We start from the raw sequence: 24,139 nt of genomic DNA, 5'->3' as shown, positions 1-24,139 counted from the left end.
ACATGGCAAATGATCCATGAATATAATTATTCATTTATTTGGAATTTTTGGGACAGATCATTATTGGTAGACAATATTTTTATTCCACCCTATAAAATGTTGTTACTATTCCAGAAGATGAGTTTTATTCTCTAATTACAGATTTTTCTACGAGAGATTCTTGAAAGCATTTCAATTCCACCACCCTGCTAATCAAGGACTATTCATGATTTGAGCAATTTTTTCACTAGTTTGTTGGAGTCCTAAAGGAAAGCAGCTTGTTGTTGGACACAGAGATGGTAGTTTAACTCAATATTCACAGGTACAGTAATGTAGACCTTGGTTTGCTTAGTCTATGCAGTTGAAAGTAACACTTGTGAATAAAATCTACAATCTTTTGTTCTTTTTGTTCCATTTTCCTCCTATAATCCATTCCTACTTGTATGAAATTCTTTCATTTAGGCTCTGGAAGTGAAAAAGGAAATAGAATGTCCTGAAATATTTCTAGATGATCCTCACTCAGGTACTGTAAACTATAGACAATGGCAGTGCAACACAAAGAAGAAAAGAAGCAGTAGAACAAAGTGCCATTATTATACATGTATTAGTGACACAAAATTAACCTTAGTTTCCTACATGTACCCTCTTTCGTTTACTGCCCAAAGAATCTCCATGAGCTGTTCGTTGAATCCAGTATTTCATTCCACTTTGGTTTACTTTAGACTACGAATGTGGTAGAAACCAACCAACCAGTCTTATGAAAGTTTGTCAAGTGTAATTTAGATTTGTATGCACTGTATATCTTACCTGTAATTGACTGACTGATTAACTTAGCATTTCCTTCATTCATTCTTTCATTATTTAACTGTGATGGCTCATTTATTCCTATAACATTTAGTGACAGATGTGCTGTGGATTACTGCAACATTGTTTGCTGTTGTTTACTCCAGCTTTGAGGAAGGGGATGCCCCAAAGTTTCAGCTGATTTCCACTCCTGTAAGTTTATATATATATATTTTTTAATCACAATTTGTCTTGTTTTAACTTTACCAAATCAATCATTACAGATACAGTAAGCTCGATACTTATTTTCTGCTGTCTTGTATCTGTTATCATAACATGAAACAAAGAATACTAATCAAAGCGCATGTTTTGTGCAGTTGAAAATTTTTATACACCAAGAAAAAATTGCAACCTTGTCCTTGAAATGTTTGAGGAGTCTTAATTTTTTGCAAATTTTTTTGTAGAGCACTGGATCCAACATCCAACATAATTGATATACAGAAATAAAAATCTCTCACTAATTTAAACCAAATGAAACGAACTGCATGCAACTCTATAATGTCAATTCATACACTTTACATTTTTCCATCAGACTACAAATTTAGTTACATGTAGCTCCCTTCTTTATAGCTTGATAAGCTAGATAATATGAAATCTGTGCTTTCTTTCCATATTTTTGTTCTGTGGCTTGAAAAGAAGTTACAAAACTACTTCTGTTTAGAAATCTTGAACTACCAAAAAAAGCATTCCACTGAAGCACAAAACATGGTTATTTAAGAGTAAAATTAAAATGTACTTAGCAACCTTTTTACAGCTGTATGCTACACGGTGAACAGATGGCTCAAGCAAGAACTATTTTCAGTGTTTGTTGAACAGTGATCAAAGTTGAGCATTATTTTTTGTCTTGCTTTTAGAAAAATGAACCAAAGCAAGTAATTAACTTTGATGACATCTATTATGTGATGAGTGAGGAACGGCAACCCATGTTTTACCTCAAACTGATCAGCGAGTGGTAAGAACAGTTAATAATGAGAATTTTTATGTAATTCTGACTGATTCATGGCTCATACAAAATAAACTGTGCTTATTAGTTACATCAGTATTTGTAATATTTGTTGCTTTTGTTAAAATACTGGACAGTTGAAACCAAAATCTTGAAGAATTACTATTAAAACACTTGCTTTATAGCAATGGAAAGCAGGTGCCGTACATAAGGGTACAGTGTAGCAACATAAATTGTAAAAAGACACAATTACTCCACAAGTGCGCATTGGATATGAGGTGATAGATAGCCAACAAGGCGTGTAGCGCTGAGTTGGCTATAGTCATCTCATATCCAACAAGTGCGAGTGGAATAATTGTTTTATTTTTAAAAAAAATGCTCCTGAGATATTAGACAAATCTTCTCGACTTTATTTTATAAGAAGAAACCGGATGTTACAATGTACAGATATTAGATTATGGTGTATTGGCTCATATACCATAATGGCTAAGCCAATAAAAAGTCTTGAATTGCATTATCCAATGATCCAGTTTTTAATAATAACATTTAGTCGTGCATACTGTAAAACACTTTGTTAATGATATAGGAGGGTACATGTAGTTGCCATAAATTATAGGTTGTGAAAGAGAAGGGTAGCAAGGAGGTCACCATAGAAACCAAGTCACAGCCCAATAAACTCTTACTCTGTTGATACTTTTTGTTATAGGAATATGTTGATTTCAGCATGTTCCAATGGATTTGAAGCTGCTGTACTTGGGAAATATGGAGGAGAGGTATGTTTAAATTTTTGGAATTTCCTAGAATCCAACTTTTGTGTTGCATTATGGACTTTTACATGTACAGTGGTTTTATATGACCTAATCAAAATGAATTGATGGGAAAGTTTTGACTTAAGTTCTTACCATCCTATCATGACGGCATCCAAAAGTAATCAAACACTATCAATAATTGGTCAAATAAAAGTGAACTGATTTTTATATAATTTCCATTTCTTTATTTTGTACAAATGGTCTTGATAGTCATTTCGTTGTATTGGAACAGGCTTCGACTCCCTGGGAAAAGTGGAATGTAGAGGAAACTGGGCGTGCAGAAATGCCTTTGACTAACAACAATGATGAGACGTTTCCTATGGGATTAGCATTGGACTTTAGATCCAAAAAGCCCATTTTAGAAGGAGAAAAACAGCTTCCCCCTGCCCCAATGATGATGCTTCTTTCAACAGATGGTGTCCTGTGCCCATATTATGTTGTTAATCAAACCCCAAATACAGATCATGGCATAATTAAATTACCAGAACCTTTACCACTTGGAGGACAAAGAAAAACAATAGCCTCAAATGCAGGTGCAGAGTCATACTTTGGAATTCATTAAATAAGTAGATGTGCATAATTTAAAGTATCCAAAATTGCTTTTCTGTTATTTCAGTATGCTTTCAACTCCATAACTTACTAAATATTACACAGAAGAAGAGAACTTCATTTCCAATTTCTTATTCTGTAGGGTCCAACTTTAAGGGTCTTTCATATCAAGGGCGTTCGTTATTTACCACTCAGTGAATGTTATTCTTTCCTCATTACCAGGTTCTGTTCTTAAAGGGAGTGTTTCATCAACTTCTGGTACTTCTGGAGACCTTCCCAGTGGTGTTTTCTCACAGACTTCAACATCTGGCTTTTTCTCAACTGGACCGTCATCAGCAATATCCTCTCCTGGTTCCTTTTCATTTTCTAGTACCAAACAATCAACTTCCTTGCCCTCAGTGACTGAAGCTTCAGGGAAGTCCTCAAATTCTGCAGCTGTTACCTTTTCATTTGCAGGATCCAAGCAAAGCAGTTCTTTTACACTTGGAACTCCTACATCAGTAAAATCAGGGTACCCTACAACCAGTACCTTTTCGTTAGGAACTCCCTCACCAGGCACACCAGGAAATCTTCCAACTAGTAACTTGTCATTTCCAGGCCCAATGCAAACTGCTCCTTTGGCATCTGGAGTTCCTTCCTCGGGCATGTCTGGGAACCCCTCAGCCAGTGCTTTTTTATTTTCAAGGGCTTTTTCATTAACCAGTGATAAGCAGGCAGGACCAATTGCATTTAAACCTGCTTCTCAGTCACAGGTTCAAGCCACAGAATCAGGGAAGCCCTCAGGAAATAAGCCTCCTCTTGTGAAACCTACACCTACCACTCAGATGCAGCCAGGTAGTTTACTAAAGCCATCTTTTCAACCATCGCCAACTACTACTGCAGTATCTGCAAAGCTGCCCTCTCATACTGAGGTACTACACAATTTATCTGTACTGTAAAAGATGGGGTCAATAAAACTCAGTAACTGGTAGTCTACTGCTGTTTACGAGACCCTTTTGTGCCATGTGTTAATAATTGTAGTTATTATTGACTGAAAACCATACACTTAATTGTTGAGAAATGAGGTCCTTTATTTTTTCCTTGTCTTGCTTGATTCATCAATGCAACCACAGTTTTTCAGAGGTTGCTCTGACAGCAAAATCTGATAAATTCTCTGTCATTCCCAGACATAAGAAGTTGCGTGGAGGCACTACATGTCATTCAAAGCGCCCTCAATTTCAGTTCAACATGCCTGCAAGGCTGTTAGAAAATTCCTTTTTGAATCTCAGAGCCACCAAAATGTTTAAATGCTTTTAGGCAGCATCTTGATAATGTTTTTGCAAGTTGGTTGAAGTTGAGGGTCACCAAATTTGTTGTCAAGTTAATGACAAAATGAATGGTAATTCTGAGAGATTCCCTTGCTGTGGGGATTTAAAAGTAATCATAATTTGCTATGTGGTAACTGTGCATTTGTTTATACAATGTTTTAGGAAACAACAAAACAAAAAAAATTGTAAGTTGTGTCAATCTATCAGAAGATTGGGACCCATTAAACTTTTGATACTGTGCTGTACTGTACAATATCTTTTAAAGGTTTAGATCAAAGACAATCTGCTCTGTTCCCTCTCAGGTTCCAGAACTTGGCTCTCCTTCTGCTTCACAGAGCTTCAAATTTCCAGGGCAATCAAATGTCAGAGAAAGTGCCAAACAGGAACCTGCCAAAAAGGTAAATTTTGAGGTTTTGTTTGGAAAAGATTCTTTTTTCTTTGTTAGAATTCCAACTTCGGCCAGTTCCAGGTTTTCAGATGGACTGGCTACTAACTGAGCTGTCTACAAACTGATCCATCCATTTACAGCAAATGTGTTGGATTCTTACACTGTATGTGACAAGATCGTGGAAAATTGTTTCAAGAAAAGCTACCCAAAAAGCTGTTGGTTGTCTGTTGGCCACGGTTTTTCAGAGGTTTCTCTGACAATTAAATCTGTATCAATCCATCAAAAGTTTGGGCTTTATTTAATTTCCCATACTCAGTGTGCTGTACTGTGCTGTGCTGTGCTGTTCTGTGCTGTGCTGTGCTGTACAATGCAGATTCTTTTGATAAACAAAGTCACACTAAAATATCTTTTTAAGGTTTAGACAGAGACAATCTGCTCTGTTTCCTCTCAGGTTCCAGGAGTGGGCTTGTCATCAAAACCAAAGTTAACACCTGCGAAACAACCAGCTGGGCATGTAACAAAGGAAGATCAGCCGAGTCCTTCTACTTCAAGACAGGAGGAAAGGATTGAGAGCAGCTCCCATTTTACAGCAAATTCTCCATCTCTCTCACAGAGCTTCAAATTACCAGGGCAATCAAATGCCAGACAAAGTGCTAAACAGGAACCTGGCAAAAAGGTAAATTTTTAGAGTAATTTCTAGTTTTCCTAATAGACAATTGATAATAAGATGGGATAGGTAAAGCAATACTATTGTTCACAGATTTATGGAAAATTTGTAGACGATGAGATTTTCTCCTCTCGCTTAGTAAATCCAAAGATAGGGATTTCTTCAAACTGGACACGCTGGTATTAAAGCTATAATCATGTTTAATAAATCTCGCTGCGCGATTTTGGATAGCTTCTAGTTTCTCCACTTGATTCTGTCTATAAGGATCCCATACTTCAGACGCATACTCTAAATGTGGCCTGACAAGTGATACATAAGCAGCACGTTTAGTTTCTTCAGAGCAGGCATACAAGTTCCTTTTCATTATCATCTTTATTTTGCCTTATTTTAACAATTAAAAAATAGTTAATTACAGCGATAACAGTTAGAAGGCGAGGAGACCCAAGAAGCCACCAGGCTTATGGGAGAGCCACCTTACAATAATAAATTAAGTAAAGAAAAAGTGCTGCGAATGTGCGGCTTGGCCAATTCAGTGATTATTTAAGTAAAAACTCTCGCAATTTCGTTTTAAAGCTGAGAAAGTTTGACGAACGAGTGACTGAAATAGGGAGAGAGTTCCAAATTTTAGGACCTTGGTATAGAATTGTAAACTGCTTGACATTTGTACGGCACAAATGGGTTCGATAATTACTGGCTGTTCTGGTACCATAGCTGTGAATTTGGCTATTCCTTACAAAAAGATCGAGAAGCAATGGGGCAATAAGTTATTTTTGAAATAAAACATAAACTTGGCGATTTCAAACGTATTGACTTGGAAAATATCTAAAATTCCCAGTTTGGAGAATAAAGGGGCAGAGTGGTCTCGATAGTCTGAGTTGGTGACAGCCCGCACAGCTCGCTTTTGCAAATAATAAATTCTATTTAAGTTAGATACGTATGTAGACGACCAGACGGAGTTACAATAGACGATATAAGGATAAACTAAGGTGAAATACAAAGTGAGTTTGGTTGCACAAACGCAAGTGAAGAGTTCCTCTTTTTAGCAATCTTGTCCACATGAGAGTTCCACCGCAGATCACTAGACAGCAAAACACCTAAATAAGGACGTTGTCGAACAGATACCAGGGTTTAGTTGTAAAGGGTGTAGTCTTTAGCTACCGGGAATCTACCACGGAAAACAGACATTTTGTAGCATTTAGAAGGATTGAACAGAATCTGCCACCTATTAGCCCATTGGCCTAGGTCTCGCTGTAAAGCCAAGGTGTCATCATGATAAGTGATTTTATGATGCCATAAAGCATCATCAGCAAACAATCTTAGTGTACATCTTAGCCCATTTTGCATGTCATTAATGAATAATAAGAACATTAATGGACCAAGTACCGTGCCTTGAGGTACCCCTGAAGTCACGTCAACAGATTTTGAACACACGCCATCAATTATGACACTCTGAGATCTACTAGTGAGCCAAGATTTAATCCAAGTAAGGGTGCTTCCCTGAATGCCATAAAACTGCAATTTGCTGATGAGGCGTTGATGGGGAACTTTGTCAAAGGCTTTACTGAAATCCAGAATGATCATATCCATTTGATCTCCATGATCTAAGTTCTTGGCAAGGTATTCAACAGTCAGAATCAATTGAGATTCACATGAATGATTTTTTCGAAATCCATGTTGGTTCGCAAATAAGATGTCATTGTCTTCAACATGGTGCATAATGTGCCTATCAATAATATGTTCCAGGTTTTTAGATAGATTGTCTACCAACTGAGTTACAGAAATCTCATCTATTAGCTCGGTCATCCATATACAGCGATTGTGTTAGAATCTTACACTGTATGTGACAAGATTCCGGAAATTTTGAAGAAGAGCTCCCCCCCCCAAAAAAAACGCAGTTGGTTGTCTGTCGGCTGTGAATGAATGGTTGGCCCCATATGTATTTATAGTATTATTCAATGTGCTTCTTATTAGATTTAATCCTTACTTTTTCTCAGGTTGCTCCTTTTGCAAAAGGAAATACGATTGATGCATCTGTGTCAGAGACTATCCAAGAAACGGTAATGTCGTGATTACTGAAACTGGAAACTTGAATTTTCTTTGTGATTTGACCCCTTTTGTTTAGGGAATATCGTACCTGGGTATTTAGTTCTCTGATGTGCCCAGAGACCACAGAATAGGAAAGCAACATTTGTTTACTTTAAAATTGCATTAGTTTTTTTATTGTATTTATTGACACGAGTGTCTTTCAAAATACTTGGACCGGCTTTTTTATCTGCCTTAGTCTGCGGTTCAACACTAAGTGACATAATTATAATTTTTCATAATATAATTTCTATAAAAATTTACATTTTATAGATTAGCCTCTTTAACGAAGAGATGGCAAAGTTAGGAAGTAGTGTAAAGAGCATGCAGGCGAAGTGTCGTCTTACTGATGACGATAAGGAGCTGGCTTCGTTCAGGAAGGAAACAAGTGAAGTTGGACGATCACTCAAAGACATCAAAGACACCACAAAGGTTTGTACTTCAGTTGCCCCGTGACTCTATAGAGTGATCTGTAAGTAAATTGTCTTTACGGATTTTTTCTTATCTGTAGAGCAGACCAGCAGACAAACAGGTAGACACGGGTCAAACAATGGCCTGTTGTTTTTTCTCTTCATATATTTATTTATTTTTTAAATTTGTTTGGTTGTTGTTTAATTTGTTGTCAGCTGTAGTAATCAGTAAATATGTGGCATCATCGTCATTAGGAAACAACCTGTGTATTGTGAAAAACGGTTGTAGATGTTTTGGTAGTCAACTGTGGTACTCCTTGAAGTGTTAGCCTTTATGCCACGATGCTGCCACTTGTGGTGTACTCCCACGATCTTTCGACTGCATAATGCTTCCGCAACAAGCAGTGAATTTGAGGTCAACTTAATTTGCGTCAACTTGAAGCTAGGCCTGACGCGCGAAATACGCCCATGGTGCAGTAGCCGAAAACTAACCACTCACAGTGTAGGATCGTTCCTCCAAGCTTACATGTAACTAATGGATTTATCAGCCGGGTAAAGACAAACAAACATCGTGCTGTTGAAACGAAGCTCATTCCTACCATATTTAACATCACAGGTTCAACAAAATGACATTGATGAGGAGAAAAGAAAACTACTTGAAGCTTTTGAAATACTTGAAGATATCAGGTGCGTATGTGAGCTTCCGTTTCCTCTTTGTTGTTGTTGTTTTTTTTGTGTGTGCAGTTGTTTGTTTGTTCGTAATGTTTTTGCTTTTGTTCTAATTTTCTAATATTTTTAATTGTATGATGTGATTTATGTTCTAAAAGAAATTAGGTAACTAGACGATCTAGGGATGTAGTGATAACATAATGTATCATCACAATTGTAAATGCACTGCACTCTTTTTTTGCACATTAGGATTAGACAAGAGAAGAAGAACGACCCGAGATATATTCAACTACTTAAGGTTTGAGTTAATTATTACATTTATTATTATATTTATTACATCGTACTTCTATGATTGAGTAAATTCAAACGGGGAACATGGTGCACGGTCTATCATTTATATTCAATCCGTGTGCATTTGTTCTAAACGCAGCATGTGACTGTAAAAAAGCTCCTTTTAACCGGGCAATACTCTCTTAGTAATATATTCCAAACTTTCAAATGGCTCTTCCGTTATGATATAAATCTGCATAAAATTCATTACGACAGTAGGGAACTTTTTGCTTTTGTTATATAAGGAGAAATAGTGCTCGTCAATTGAACGACAGAAAGATAGGATACTAAAATTTAAATCTCCTACCTTGTAAACGTTTTTGGCGGCATGTTGTTCAAACATTTGTGGTCTCGCTTACATGGTTAATTAATTGGCCTTGATTTGCTTGAAAACATGCTCGTGTGTTCGTCCGAAACAATAGATGTCCGGTGACATATATACCGTGTGCGACCATACTTTTGTCCCATTTAGAGACTTTTATTAATTTTAACCTGTTTGAAATACTTTGTTGTCCTTTTGTTTTAGTCAAGAGCTCTAGATCCTTTGAATAAAAAGAAAATGAAAGAAATCAGACAGCTTCATCTCTATCTTGATAAAACACTCAGGTGCGAGTTAATTCATGATTTTGTTTAAAATGTACCTGCATTCTTTATAAGTGAATGTACCGCGAGTTAGCCACGTCCAAAGTTTGTTGCACACGTTTTAACACCTTTATTTAGACACGATAATGTTGAACAGCTTGTGGGGTCGTGTGTAAATCCAATTAAACTCTAAATTAAATAAATTCAAATGATGGTTTTTGAGGAGAGGGGAAAACCGGAGTACCCGGAGAAAAACCTCCCGGAGCAGAGTAGAGAACCAACAAACTCAATCCACTTATGACGCCAGGTCCGGGAATCGAACCCGGGACACATTGGTGGAAGGCGAGCGCTCTCACCACTATGCCAGGGCACAGAGCTCAGATTTTAGATAGAGGGCTTCTCGATTAAGTGCCATAATACGAAAACCAAAGTAATCAAACCAATCACGGAGCCGAATGAACTGAACCAATGGAATCTAGGATTACCCTCGATAATCATTTGAAACTTGGTCTATTGATGCAATAGTGCCCTGCATCCCTTCTATACCAAAGAGGTTGTGTTATTTAAGCCACCTTCATTTTGGATTTTTCCATCCTGTCCGTTCACGTCTGCACTGATGCAGTCGTGGATAAGTACAGTTGCATGTATTTTATTTGACCTACTTTTTTTTAGAGACGTTATCATGGTTCTTGACGAACAGTGGAACAAAGAGAATAGACAGAAAAGGTAAGCACAAGGAAGATAGCAGTGCGTTACGCAGAGATTGATTTTATTTCTTATGTTCTGTTTTGCAGTGAATAGATTTCACTGGAAGTCTTTGTTTTTAAGTGTTTTAAATATCGTAGGCTCGTTTTTAATTTTGGATTATTTAGTCCCCGCCTCAAAATTAGTGCTTTATTATTTTTCGTTTTATGACAAGACAGCTCTCCTCTGCAGCAGACATTAGTGGACTGGAATAGTTCTTATCTAGTCCATACCTCCTCCAAAACAATGCCATGAGCGCTTGCGCGGCGACTTACGTTTCCAGGCTATCACTCATCTTCAAAGTTAGCTATTATTCGCTTCAATTGTAGGTCTATCCAACATCCTGCTCTAGCAGACATTTACCAGGCGCTGAGGATGCACCGAAAAATAGCGCAAGATCAGGTGAGTCTCAAAGATATCCTTGTTCATTCATGTGATATTGGCATCGGTTCGTATATTAACAGTCTTATTTAACTGTTTGATTCGATTTTTTAGGGGGTCAAGTTGGACAAAATTGAGCAAGAAATGAAAAATCGAAAACCGGTGTCAACCTCGTGGCTAAGAAATTCGATTAATACCACCAGTTTAAGGTATGAAATTAATTGGTTTTACAAATCGACTATTATTCTAGATCAATGTTAGTATTGACAATCCACTTCACAAATAGTTCCGTGGTGCGGACGAGAGTATACGCGAGTTTGAAGCTGGTGTGCGAAAACAAGAAAACTCGTTTATATTCGACATCCGCCATGTACCTGTTCCTCAAATCATCATAAATAACTCCCAGTTTCAGCTTTACTTACACAGCTCTTGACCTGTGAGTTGTACAGTTTGGAAAATATCTTATAATTCAACTTCATCACGGACTAATTTTTAGCTGAAATTGTTATCTGGTACTGAAGATTTACCATTAATTATTCCCTTTCTCTTGTTTTTTTTCTGTTATTATTTAATTAATCATACTCTTTTGTTTAAACTTTAATTTAATTTTTCATTTCAGAGATGACGTTTCTTCTTTAAGTGAGCCCTTCTCTTTGTCAAAACAGGGATTAAAATCACCTACAAAACCCGTCGCAGGTACTTTTCTACTACTTGTAAAATAGTTTTGGTTGTGGACCACCTTAGCCACTGTAAATATTTGGCTGGGGAGTCCTTGCTAAACTTGGTCACGCTTAAATCAACGTTCTGTTAATTCGTGTTGCTCTTTAATCACGCACTGTACCTACTGTTTACTAAACGTTTGTTCCTTTTGCAAAGATTTTGGCTTTCATTTTCCCTTGTACTTCAGTAAGGCGTATTTATATCAAACACTTTCAAAATTGAAGAAGAATCAAAATGCCAGTTTCTAGCGGACAACTACCAATGCAGCCCTATTTATGAACTCAACTCACCTTCCAATAGTGATTCATACTGATACAGTTATTACAAGGCTCCAAGTTAACTTTTTAGTCCACTCGTTAGTAAGATTTTTCCACTAGCAAACTGGTGAGACCACTGGCTCTCTTGAAGAAAGAAGTTATTTTTGACATTTGTTTTGAAAATTATAGCTCCAAATCCACGAAGAACAGCAACAGTGCGCGAATGCACAGGTGTGGCACGGAGCCTCGGTGTAATACCTCTGGCAAGTGGCTTTCAAAAGGCTCAGCGTCCGCTGTTTCATTCACCTCAGCTGTCGTCCGTACATTCTTTCTTGCGTTACAGCTTTCTTTTTTCAAATGCTTGGAGACATGAATATTCTAATTCAGAAAGATTTGCTAGTGGCTATTTTTCTCACTCGCAGATTATGAAAATTCACTCCCATTTTGTGAGTTTGCGAGCGTTAATTTTAGCTCTGAATTAGAGGGCACATTTCGGTTACGTGTCTTGCTATCGAAACTAGAGACTAAGAGTAGGCATCGCGGCCAATCAGAGCAAAGGAAAAGATCACACACAGCAAAACGAACTTAAAATAGAAACAGGTAAACTGCCTCATGCGCGGGAAAACGTGGGTTACCAAATCGTGTTTGGTTTTAGTTTTGAAATTGGCCCAAGTTTTTGGAGTCAATCACAGAACAAGGTAAAGGAAAACCAATGCAGTTCAGGATCACTTTGTTACTCAATTGCACTTTCCTTCATGTCTCAATAAAAATCTTATTTTAAATATTTCCTTTGGTTATTTTACAGCTCCAATATCCCCTGAAAAACGAGCCAAGCTTAGAAACATGTTTCAGAAACGAGGAAATACCCCAGTAAGAAGAAGCATGATTGGTAAGTTTTATTATCGTTATCATTATTGTTATTAGACACCGTAAGCTCTACTCAGCTCTAGTAGGTCTAACGCCAAGTGGGCCTGTTCAATTTGGTCTTTTATATTTGCCATTTTGTTTTTGCCATACCAGACAGGCTTTTTTTCTTTAGCTACTCGGAACATCCGTAGTGAAGACATAGTACTAGTGACAGATTTTGTAATTTGTTTTCCTTTGCGGACAAGGCTAAAAAGATGGTGACGTTGTTGAGAAAAATCACTTGAAAATACGCGTGTGCTGTGAGACTTTGTTTTTGCGAAGGAACAAAGGGTAAATTTCTCCTGTTCTTTTCTCCTTTGATTGTAATTTTATAATATACTGGTTAACTCAATAATGCATTGGTTTTATCTGAAATTGGCTAAGCTAAAAATTGTGACGGGCAATTATAACTGCCACCAGCTTTAAACTAGGATTTGACTGAGTCTTTGCAATGCAATTCTACTCTAGTAATGCCAGCATTCTTGATGCTTTTCAAAGTTATCTTTTCTAACTCTTCAACTTTTTTTTTCAGATTTTCAAATGGTTACCAAGACGCCCTTAGAGAAGCCTGCTAAACCTGAAATGCCATTCTATTCTTCAACTCCTGCTCTAGAACGAGGTGAGGCGGCAGAACGCTCTAAAGGCGGTTTTAAGCTCCCTGGTGTTAGTGAAGAGCAGGATGACGAAAGCCCCTCGGAGGAAGAGTCCGAGGATGACGATACTAGTGAAGAACAAGAGCTTAATCAGTGGAATGAAGTCCAAGAAACCCATTCACGTGCACCTGATTCACAACCTGTACAATCTACAGCGGAAGTCACTTCAAAGAGCGGTTTCAGTTTGGGGATTTCACAAGAAAGAAATGAATTAAACGAGCCAGCGCCTCAGAAGACCAGAATATCAACTGTTGTCAACAATTTACAACAAGCCAGGGACAGCCCGAAAGCTGCTGCAAGTGGAACATTCTCTGCAGTTGATAAGTCTAGTGATGGAGGCATTAAGGCATCAGAATCACAGACAATTCAAGCTGAATCAGTCAAACCAACAAATGGTTTTAATCTTCCTTCAATTAAGGGAGAGGTAAAGTATTCTTTCTCCACCTTTTTTTTTCTGTCTGACCATTATTTCTCCCTCGCTGTTGTTCTCGAACACTCTTTGGACATATCATCTTCATGATTTCTTTCATTTCGTTCATAGTCCTCGCCTGGACCAATTGTTCAGCCGAAAGGTGACTTAAAGCCCGGTGTTAAGGTTATCAGCACAGAAACACCTCCTAACGTTGCTGCAGCCATGGCTGCTATGAGCAGAGCCAGTGCATCGCAAGGTGCTGTTCAGTCAAGCAGCAACCTTGACCCTTCAGCGAGCATCGAACCAGTAACTCTAGTGACTTACAAACCACAGTCACAAGGAAGTGCACCAGCCAAGGACTATGATGCAGGCAACACTGCTGCAAAGGCAATTGCAAACGCGGCATTGATGGCTGCTACAGCAGAAGCCCAGAAGTCCTCTACAAAGCCTCAGTATAGCACAGAATTTGTCTTCAAATCCACTGATAGTAGCAAGCCCGGCCCTCCAGTCGTCACTTTCAAGCCACCTGCCTCTCCGCCGAAAATAACCGAGAGTGGTACCAAGTTTTCTGCTGCTCCTAATGTTTCTGTGAATCCAAGTGGAGTATTTAAACCAGCGTTTCCACCACCAGTGCCGACATCGTCCACGACTTCCAGTACTGGTGGGCTGCAGCAACCTTTGTCAAGAACTCAGGCCACAAGCGGGTTCAGCTTTGCTCCACCACCTGGAGGTTTATTCAACGTAGGGGCTTCTTCTGGGACGGCCGTTCCAGCATTCAGTGCATTTAGTTTCAGCAGTAAAGCGAAAGACACAGCAGATGCTAAAGCCTCCAGTCTTGCTGCTGCGGCCAGCGTTGAGTCACCCAAACCAGTAACCAATTCCTCGACACCAACCGTCGGTATCACTCCTAGCGCGAGAGTAAGTAGGAATTTATTTGCAGCAGGGAATGCAGGGAATGAAGGTGAGCAAACAGTACCAACAAGAGGAGAACAGGAATTGAAACAAGAAACCAGAAAGGATGAAGGAAAGGTGAATCTTGTAAACGGGGTGTTTTTATTAAGAACAATAGTAGGAACATAGCAGACTCTGAGGCTTGTGATGAAGATATGAAATACATCGACTTCATTTAAGGTCGCTAAACACAATATCGCAGGTCTCTCTTAAGGACTAACGTGAAAGTAACTCATCAAATGCATTTCCATATTGTCGTGTGGTCGATTTAAAACTGTAAACGATAAAGAAACGGAGACAACTTAATGGAGTGGACTGGGTAAATTTGAAATCCTTTCCCTCGACAATTTAAGTTGACTTATTTTTCTTGTTAAGTGTCTAGATTTGGCCAACAAAGGCCGTTTCTCTGCAAATTTTAGGTTTGAAGGTCCTGATTAACTACCAGCATACACAGCTGGTTTGTACAAAAAATGAAAAAAAAGGAAACTAATGTTTTTTCCCGTTTTCGACAGACCGTACAAGTTACAACCACAGTTTCGTCTGTCACCACTTCCAAAGGAATCGTAAACACAGGAACCGCAGCGGGGTTCTCGATTTCCGCTACAACTCCTTTTGGTGTAAATTTTTCTTCATCTGACAGGGCAAGTAGTGTGTTTGGTTCTTCTGATACAGCTGGTGGTTCCACAAGCATCTTGAACAACCTGTTGCGAACGTCTACCGCAGGAGGTATCGTAGCCTCTGGTGATGCAGCAGCTACAGCTAGCGCACTTCCTGGGCAGGTTTCTCTACCCTCTAAAGGGACTCCATCGGAGAACAAAGATACTACGACCGCTCCGACTGCCACGTCTGTTACGCCCGCTCCCGAAGGTGTATTTAGCTTTTCTCTAGGTGGCAATAAGACTGCCACGATATCTGCTCCTTCTGTTTTTGGAGCTCCAACTACAACTGGTACGACTGCCACGTCTGTTACGCCTGCTCCCGGAGATGTATTTGGCTTGTCTCTAGGTGGCAATAAGACTGCCACAACATCTGCTCCTTCTGTTTTTGGAGCTCCAACTACAACTGGTACGACTGCCACGTCTGTTACGCCTGCTCCCGGAGATGTATTTGGCTTGTCTCTAGGTGGCAATAAGACTGCCACAACATCTGCTCCTTCTGTTTTTGGAGCTCCAACTACAACTGGTACGACTGCTACGTCTGTTACGCCTGCTCCCGGAGATGTATTTGGCTTGTCTCTAGGTGGCAATAAGACTGCCACAACATCTGCTCCTTCTGTTTTTGGAGCTCCAACTACAACTGGTACGACTGCTACGTCTGTTACGCCCACTCCCGGAGGTGTATTTGGCTTGTCTCTGGGTGGCAATAAGACTGCCACAACATCTACTCCTTCTGTTTTTGGAGCTCCATCTACAACCGCTACAACTGCCACATCTGTTACGCCCGCTCCCGGAAATGGATTTAGCTTTTCTGTAGGTGGCAATAAGACTGCTATGACATCTGCTCCTTCTGTCACCCCAACAGGGGGTAGTGCATTTAGATTCCCCTCTGGTTCTGCGTCATCTGCCTTTTCTGTAACAAGTAGTGCGAGTTCATTCTTTCCAAGTATCACTTCTACTTCCAAAAGCACCCTTTCATCATTAGTAAGTTCTTCATTAACCACCTTTACGACACCGAAGTCAACAGTCGTTGTTGCAAGTTCATCACCATATTTTTCAACCTCAATGGCTACTACAGGTGGTCTGTTTGGCAAAATTACAAGCACTGAAAGTGCGTTCGGTGCAGTTTCATCGACAGGCAGTAGCGTTGCAGGCTCTCTAGGTTCTACTTCAACTACCACTGCCACTGGAAACGTCTTCGGAAGATCCACATCAACCGCCTTTGCTCCCACACCAGTGTTTGGGGCTTCGAGCGGCAGCACGTTTGCAAGTACTTCTCCAGCTTTCGGTATCCCGGTCAGCAGTCAAGGTAGCGTATTTGGTTCCACACCAGTATTTGGATCGCAAAGCTCGGCGGCTAGCACAGGATCAGGTACAGGGTTTGGGGCATCTATCACTGGGCAGTCACCTTTTGCTTCAACCACCACTTATGGGTTTGGCACTGCCTCTAAACCAACGGAAAATGGTAAGTTAAAACCTTCATCCTTGGGTGATAATTTTCTACAACCGTATGACTTGTCTCTCGGTCGTCTATGAGAGGGCTTTCGCAAAGAGTAGGTTTCTCCACTTTCCTTCCCTTTACGAAACCAAATCTCAGAATTTGAATGAGGCGTGCCACGGTTAAATTCTATTTATTTTGTCCATTTTCATATTTTATTTTTTTCGTACTTTTATTTATTTTCCTATTTTATTTATGAGAAGGAAACTATTGGAGTGCAGTCGCCTAGTGATAAAATGCAGCCTTCCTGCTGGAATTTTCTCGCACAAGTGCCCACTGTATGTTCATTCATGCCTAGCTTAAGCTTTCACATTTTCAAGCAAATCCAATCCTGTAAGCATTTAAAACGATCATTTTGCCTCACCCCTGCAGAGCTATTTTGTTTTGCTCTCTGATACGATAACTCCGTTATTTATGTTATGATAACATCAAGTACCCGTTTGCCGCGGTGGTTTGGATAATAGTAATTTACCATAACGGCCTGTTTTCTCGTTAAGCTTTAGGATTTGGATTCGGTCGCTTCGGTTTAGGCGGACAAGCAAGCCCACAGACCAGCAAGACGAACCCATTTGGCGTCACGCAAGGAATACAAGCTCCCACTTCTACACGTAAACTATGGCTTTTTATTATTGTTGCTGACATAACTGATTGTTGAGTGATGCTCACGTTATTTCAGTGGGTGAAATTCATATCGTAATGGTAAATTCTTTACTGAATGATTATTATAGAGAAAAGCTTAAGCTTAGAGATTGCAAGAACACCATTAAGTTAGGCGTTGTCTTTTATAAAGTTTTGGAAAGTAGACATGCAAGCGCACTGCCCACGACGGCTGCTTTCTGTTTGATGAAATTTTTCTCGCTTTGAACTGTAGAGTCCTCATTGTTTGGTGGGAAGTCAGGAGCTGATGTTTTCAAGGTTGGTTATGTTAGAAAATGTGCCTAACGATGCGAACTTGCGAAGTGTTCGTTGCTATAACAGAGGCAAATACATTCCATCATCCTGCATCATCGGCCGTATTTAGTTCTTCATCCATATTTGTCGTTAGTCTGTGGACATACAACAGATAGTACTGAAAACAGGAATGTAGACTACCAAGGGATGTACACACACACCCGTTATTTCTTTTCCCTCTCTCTTTTCTTAGGGTTGGAAAGGGCTAATTTTTATCTGATTATTTATTTTAACGTCAGACGAGTGATGCATTAAAGCCAACGTTCGGATTTGGTGCCCAGTCCTCTGGTGGTTTTTCAAGTGGCTCGTTCAGTGCCTCAGGCACTGGAGTAGGCGCCGGTGGCTTTGGCTTTGGCGCTGCATCGCCCTCTGGTAAGAGCTGTCTTTACTACAACGCTACTTACATACCGTTGCCGCGCAAACTCAGGAAAGTGAATCCTCCCAAGTTTCACGAAGCGCCGAGATATTTAGTATCTTTGACCCGCTCAACGGAGTACGCCGGCAAAGAGGAAATGCTCGCATTGTATTTAACAGCAAATAAAAGCACGTCCTGGTTTTAGCGAAGGTTTTTAATTTTTCGTTCATTTTACAGCCAACAAGCGGGTTTGTTATACATTAGGCTTGCTTTGAAAACTCTGATTGGTCGAGAGCGTATAGTTAATGTACAGTAGCGTGTGAAGTTGACATGGTTAAGCAATTACTTTGCGAGGTTGGGCATGATATCATGAATTAGTAATGCCGAGGTCTGATTTATTATATTTTTTACCCTTTTTTTAAACATCTGCAAAAGAAGGCACTTCTATCTGAGTTTGCAAAAGATTGAGAACACCACATGGAAGAGGGGCTTGGGAACTAGGCAGACTCGACTTGATCACCCAATATCTGCTGGCGATAATGGTATTCATGTCAACGTCACACGCTATTGTGTATTGACTGTATGCTCTCGACTAAACAGAGTTTTCATACTTAGTAAAATATATAATAAAACCCAATATCTGCAACAGATATTAGGTTATCATGTCGAGTTCGGTTTTCTCGTGTCCGTGTTATCTACCTTAGCCTTCGGCTAAAGCAGATAAGTTAGACCTCGGCATTGATAACTAATGGTATCATGCTCAACCTCATCCAATAATTGCTTATTATCTCAACTAAAATTACAAAGTAGAAGGCTACCCTTTAATCAACCCTATTCATTGTTCGTTGACAAGACAATGACGAACTTTCAAGAGAAAATAATGGCAGCAAATTCAAGAAATGAAATCGTAACATAAGACTATTAAACAGTACCGATGATCGGTATTTGTAGTATGAAGGGTTTTCCTGCACAGAAAGAAATTGTTAATTTCAACTTTTGATGAATGAAATGTAAGTTGATATGAAGGTTTCCATAATGCCTTCTCAAATTTCTTTATTTTAGCGTCCTCAGGGTTCGGTACGGCCCAACCCTTTGGCTCGCCTTCTGCTGTTGGGTCTGTGTTTGGTGGTGCTCCTGCGTTTGGTTCTGCACCTGTGTTGGGAGGTGCTCCAGCGTTTGGTGGATCCCCTCAAGGAGGCCTGGGAACTAGTCCTACAGGAGGGTAAGACTTCGTTTCGAGTGCTTGTTTGTTTATTTTAGTGTTTGTTTGTCTGTTTGAATTAATTTGGTTCTCTGGTTGGTTAAGCCAGAAACAATAGCACTTATGCATAGGAGAGCTTTTGAATGCGCATTGTAATTAATGATGAGGCTTTCAACCATCTGTTAAGCTGGTGATGTCGGCATGTCCTTCTCATTGTAATTTTAGTTTCCTTTGGTGTTGGTTGGTCTCGCGTTGTGCTTTGCTTATCCCATTGTCGCATATAGCTGATTGGCTTCTTTTTTCAACTACTTAACCCTACAACAGTATATGCATAGGGTCGCCCTATCGTGATTGAAACGTGAAGAGAAATCAAAGAAGTATTGCCTCTGTTCGTTAGAATTCCAACTCTCTCCCACCCCTTCACCGACAACGAACGGAAATGGGAAAAACGCAAAAAAAATCGTAGTTTGAATTGCACGAAGAAGAAATGAAGGAAACTTGGAGTAGCTGCGATTTGAATTGAAGTCACTCCTCTCTTTTTACTTTTTCTTCTCACAAGGGTCTTTGGAAGTGTCAATTCTGGTGGATTTGGACAGTAAGTAAATTTTTTCCTTCACTGTAATGTTGCCTGTATGGTCAGCAAGGGTCAGCCAAAAAGGGAAATTTCTTCTACTCCTTTCTCAATACAGCCCTATTATTTGAGAAGTCTTGATTACAAAACACTTTCTAACTCTTTTATCGTAGCCATCCAGATTCACCTCGGTCCTGTCGTTAGAGTTCTACTCCAACCTTGAGCAGAGTGTGTTTTGGTCCCTCTGAAGTAGCGCTTTCCGTAGACTTCTATTCCCCTGACCAGTTTTACTTGGCAGTGTGAAATGAAAACTCCGTTTAACGACTCAAAAGGATACATGGCCACGTTTTAATTTCTCATGTTAGACATTTTAATTTACTCGTTAGAGCTCAAGGCAGCCCCACGTTCGGGGCTTTGGCTGGGCAGTCTAACGTTCCTTCATTCGGAGCAGTTGCTGGTATGCCCGCTTCCCAAGGGTTTGGGGGAATGCAACAGCCGCAGCAAACATGTCCTGCTTTTGGCTCGTTCGGCGGTGGCTCTCAGTGAGTAGAACAAATTCGCTGATAGACATTATATCGAATTGTGAAAAGGTGTTTTTCGGCGTATTTTTTTTTTCTTTTTTTTTAATTTTCAGTTTGTTTGTTTATAAGCGAGTTTTATTAATTTATCTCCAAAACTGTTTAATATCATACCCAAACATCACTGAATTTTGTGTTGAAACTTTTATACCTTACCTTTTTTTCTTTGAGTTAAACCTGAATTTGTTGCAATAACCTTTGTTAACCTTATCGCTCAATGACTCGAACTCCCGATAACTCCCGTGTTGGTTCTTCTTATCGGGAGTAGAATATACACGTGTTTTTGAGTCAGGGATCGCTAGCTGTTCCATTATCTCAGATACCAATTATTCAAGGCATCCTTATACTTAGCTTTTCCCCCCAACTCTTCACCCTGCTAACGATCGATCAAAATGTACTGGATGCTCCCACATTTAGGGCGATTGTTGTTTGTTTCCCAACAGGAGTCCCGGTGGTGCGTCTTTCTCGCAGTGGAGGTGACGCGTAGCATGTTCTTTGAATGACCGTTTCCTGGATTGTTGAAACAATTTTATTGAATACTGTGTTGTTTCGCAACTGCCCAAAATAAGGCAGAAACAATTAAACAGCTGTCTCCATACTATTTGTGTACAAGCAGCTGAATTGTATCTCGATTTGACTAGATGAGGTAAAGAACACCTTTACGCCAGCCCTAAGGCAGTGATACCACGCAATACTTGATAAATAAAGTTTTGATATTTAACTCTATCATCTACCCCTGGACATATATTTGAGGTGTGCAAACATAGACCACCATCTCACCCATGAGGAGTCTTGGTGCTCGGCGAATATTCAAATTTTCCTCTCGCTGTGTTAATAGTTCAAGACCGTTATTATGATTTTGGCTCACCTCTGGTGGTCCATTACTGCCGCTCTTTGAAGGCCGATTGTTCTTAAATCTCCTTACCAGCGCTCCAAGCTTAATTTTTCGCGACCTCCAATTGTGAAATGGTCGCCATAAAAAAAAAAATTACTCGCCCCCCCCCCCCCCACGTTTTTAACACTTAACTTTGCTATTGTAAGAGAAAGAAAAGGAAGAGACTGTCTAGTAGCAAAAACGATTTATTTCAACATTAGAAAGCTGCTGAGACCGTGTAACATTGCTAATTGCCCCTTCAAATCGATCAAATTTGCCATTTTTTTACGCAGTCGAGTTTCTGAACAACGAGAGGCGAAAAGAGAAACGCAGGTGATGCCGCCGCTTGTACTATTGATTAAATTCGTCCTATTGTTGATAACTTTTCAAGTAAGTTTCTCTTTCTATCTGTTGGTCGCCAGTTGGCGACTTTCGCCAGAATTTTAGTCGCCAAATATTTTTTTCACTCGCCATGACGACCAAAATGGTCGCAGCTTGGAGCGCTGCTTACAGTTCGTCATTTGCAATCTGGGTCATTCTTTTCCTACTTCACGCTACATTCGACGCAACATTTTGTTCTAACGGCGAATTCTTATCAGCTCCTGACTGCAAACATCGACTCACCCCAGAAACTCATTTCAAGGCAAGAATAACTCAAAATATTTGTGATAGAGAACTCTTTAAATATCCTGATAAGTTCAGCAAACCATTGCAGACAATAATACGCGACTTTTGTTTTAACCATGTTCCAATTACAAACAGATTAATATTGACCATGGAGGAGATGACCTTAAAAGTCAGCCATCTATCAAATACGAACGATTAGATGTTGACTTTAGGTGTCAGCGCGCAGGTGGGCCAAGTTGGGTGCGTACTGGCATCGTCACAGAAGGTGATAAGAGATTTACCTTCGGCAACCTGTTTATTTGTGAATTTTTCTCCTTGCAGGATTATTACCCTGTTAGGGGTACCTATAGAATTACCCAGTTCAGCTGTAAGAATAACTTTCTCCATCACCAGAGAAAATCTGCTTATTTACTATTTGTGGCTTCCAGTGAAATTGTGCTTGCTTCCTGCACACATAAACAAACCATCGGTTGTCTTCTAAGTTCTACTTTGGTCTGATGATTACATGCGTGACTTCCAGGGCTGACGATCCAAATGTTGCTTAATCTAAAATGTACTGCCTACGGTTGAAGACACAAATTAAACTGGTTTTTTCTTTCATATAATACTTAGCTCAGCGAGAGTGGTGAGTAGGCCTTTCCCGATTGCGCTCGTGAAATTGTAAAAAAGTGCTGGCGAAAATGGCTAAAAAGTGCTCAAAATCTCAAAATAGTGCTCAAAAAGTGCTAAAAGTTGTGAAGAGTTACCTCTAAGTTTTTCGTAAATATGTCAATTTTTGCCCTCTTCTGCAGGCATTCTTTGATGGACTGCTGTTCTGATTTATTTCTCTCAATGTCAGCCAGGCCCTTCTCATGTTTCTTTGATTTCGTGTGTCTTTCAATAGAACTTTTCTTGTAACTGAGAACTTCGCTACAGGCGTTACATCTAAGCTTTTTTTTACCACGGCAAAGTGTTGGTTTGGGTACTCTTTGAGACGATCCCGTGTACTCACAATTGTGGTTTTGACGCTTCCTCTTTGCTTGTTCTTACATACATGTATATACATACGTTAGTTGACCACTCCCCATGGGGGCTTTTCAAGGCCATTTCCCACACATCCCACCCCAGGGGAGGACATCCATGACATAGTAATCTCGTGCGTGGGAAATTAACGTCTCCTACCCCTAAACCTTCCCTTTGTTGATCGGAACTTTTCGCTTTCGTGCTATCGAAGCACTTTCTTGAGCACTAAGGGATGCTCCAGCATTTACTGTTGTTGTAATTGTATCAATCACTTCTTCGTCTTCAGTGCTACTGTTTTCCGACTGCTTTGGTGCTTCATTTGTGCTCTTAAAAAACTAAAGCCAGTTACGAATTGTAAATGAATTCAGCACTACTAGTGTAAAAACGTAGAGCCCAGACATCAGATGATTTAGAAATTTGAGATGACACACACATGATACATCAGCCAATCAGAAACTTCTGTTTTCACGCTCAGTAGGGATAAGTCCGCGTGTCTTTCCATGACAACGGTCTTTTATTCCTGACCACTACATCATTTGTTATTCAAATTTATGACCTGGAACACGATTCTCGTTGCGAGCGACACACAGTTTTTGCTTCAAAATGTTTTAGAAGACATATCGAAATTTGCTCGAAATGTGAAATATTGCTCAAATGTTGCCCAAAGCGCGAAAAAGTGCTTAAGAGTGCTCAAAATGCAAAATAGTGCCCCAAACTCAAAAAAGTGCTCAAAAGGTGCTCAGCACAATCGGGAAAGGCCTAGTGGTGAGAACCTATCGCAAGTAGGAAAATAAGTTTCCAGTGCCTCATGAACGAGTTTTGCACACATAGGACTCAAAGTTGACGATAAATTTTCGGTAAGTATTGAAGACAACAACCCTTTAGCTCAAACTCAGCACTTTTGTGAAAAGTGAAAAGAATGTTGAAGTGACGTAGGAAGAAGTAACCGTTAGTCGTTAAATGGCAAAACTTTTAACTGGAGTGGTAGCCGTGAAAGCCATCACCCCATTGAAACCCCCTTTTAGTACACAGACCTGGGCATTAAGCATCTCATCAAGGTAATTCAATGTATCTACTTTTCCAATAAACACTTATGTAAACACTTATTTACAACATTTTTCATTTATTTTCAAATTACCGATTTCTTAAGTCTTTCTTAACTGCGAGCACTCCATTTTCCCCTTAACGAACAGTTCTCGACAGAGTATATCACCAGGGGGAGGATTTGAGGACTTTGGAAGGAT

At 39.7% G+C, this 24,139-nt stretch overlaps 1 protein-coding gene across 4 annotated transcripts in view; it reads left to right on the top strand.

Annotated features, from left to right (window-relative positions):
* The window catches only part of LOC111332462 (uncharacterized), a 35,203-nt gene extending 14,085 nt beyond the window's left edge, over nucleotides 1-21,118 (top strand). For all 4 annotated transcript variants that reach the window (XM_022937812.2, XM_022937804.2, XM_022937820.2 and 1 more), the window contains 29 exons: nucleotides 231-301; nucleotides 442-502; nucleotides 878-975; nucleotides 1,677-1,774; nucleotides 2,472-2,538; nucleotides 2,807-3,107; nucleotides 3,346-4,034; nucleotides 4,733-4,828; nucleotides 5,270-5,494; nucleotides 7,480-7,542; nucleotides 7,841-7,999; nucleotides 8,594-8,664; nucleotides 8,896-8,944; nucleotides 9,503-9,582; nucleotides 10,231-10,284; nucleotides 10,632-10,704; nucleotides 10,798-10,892; nucleotides 11,303-11,379; nucleotides 12,466-12,549; nucleotides 13,099-13,643; nucleotides 13,761-14,660; nucleotides 15,095-16,703; nucleotides 17,234-17,344; nucleotides 17,608-17,651; nucleotides 17,927-18,059; nucleotides 19,105-19,264; nucleotides 19,803-19,838; nucleotides 20,201-20,356; nucleotides 20,836-21,118. In XM_022937812.2, coding sequence (XP_022793547.2) covers nucleotides 231-301; nucleotides 442-502; nucleotides 878-975; nucleotides 1,677-1,774; nucleotides 2,472-2,538; nucleotides 2,807-3,107; nucleotides 3,346-4,034; nucleotides 4,733-4,828; nucleotides 5,270-5,494; nucleotides 7,480-7,542; nucleotides 7,841-7,999; nucleotides 8,594-8,664; nucleotides 8,896-8,944; nucleotides 9,503-9,582; nucleotides 10,231-10,284; nucleotides 10,632-10,704; nucleotides 10,798-10,892; nucleotides 11,303-11,379; nucleotides 12,466-12,549; nucleotides 13,099-13,643; nucleotides 13,761-14,660; nucleotides 15,095-16,703; nucleotides 17,234-17,344; nucleotides 17,608-17,651; nucleotides 17,927-18,059; nucleotides 19,105-19,264; nucleotides 19,803-19,838; nucleotides 20,201-20,356; nucleotides 20,836-20,872 — 6,242 coding nt within the window. In that variant the 3' untranslated portion in view covers nucleotides 20,873-21,118. The remainder of the gene's footprint in view (nucleotides 1-230; nucleotides 302-441; nucleotides 503-877; nucleotides 976-1,676; nucleotides 1,775-2,471; nucleotides 2,539-2,806; nucleotides 3,108-3,345; nucleotides 4,035-4,732; nucleotides 4,829-5,269; nucleotides 5,495-7,479; nucleotides 7,543-7,840; nucleotides 8,000-8,593; nucleotides 8,665-8,895; nucleotides 8,945-9,502; nucleotides 9,583-10,230; nucleotides 10,285-10,631; nucleotides 10,705-10,797; nucleotides 10,893-11,302; nucleotides 11,380-12,465; nucleotides 12,550-13,098; nucleotides 13,644-13,760; nucleotides 14,661-15,094; nucleotides 16,704-17,233; nucleotides 17,345-17,607; nucleotides 17,652-17,926; nucleotides 18,060-19,104; nucleotides 19,265-19,802; nucleotides 19,839-20,200; nucleotides 20,357-20,835) is intronic.
* The last annotated feature ends 3,021 nt before the right edge of the window (nucleotides 21,119-24,139 follow it).

Source organism: Stylophora pistillata, chromosome 4, assembly GCF_964205215.1.
Source record: "Stylophora pistillata chromosome 4, jaStyPist1.2, whole genome shotgun sequence".
Lineage (NCBI taxonomy): Eukaryota > Metazoa > Cnidaria > Anthozoa > Scleractinia > Pocilloporidae > Stylophora > Stylophora pistillata.
This window is presented reverse-complemented; position numbering and strand designations above follow the sequence as displayed.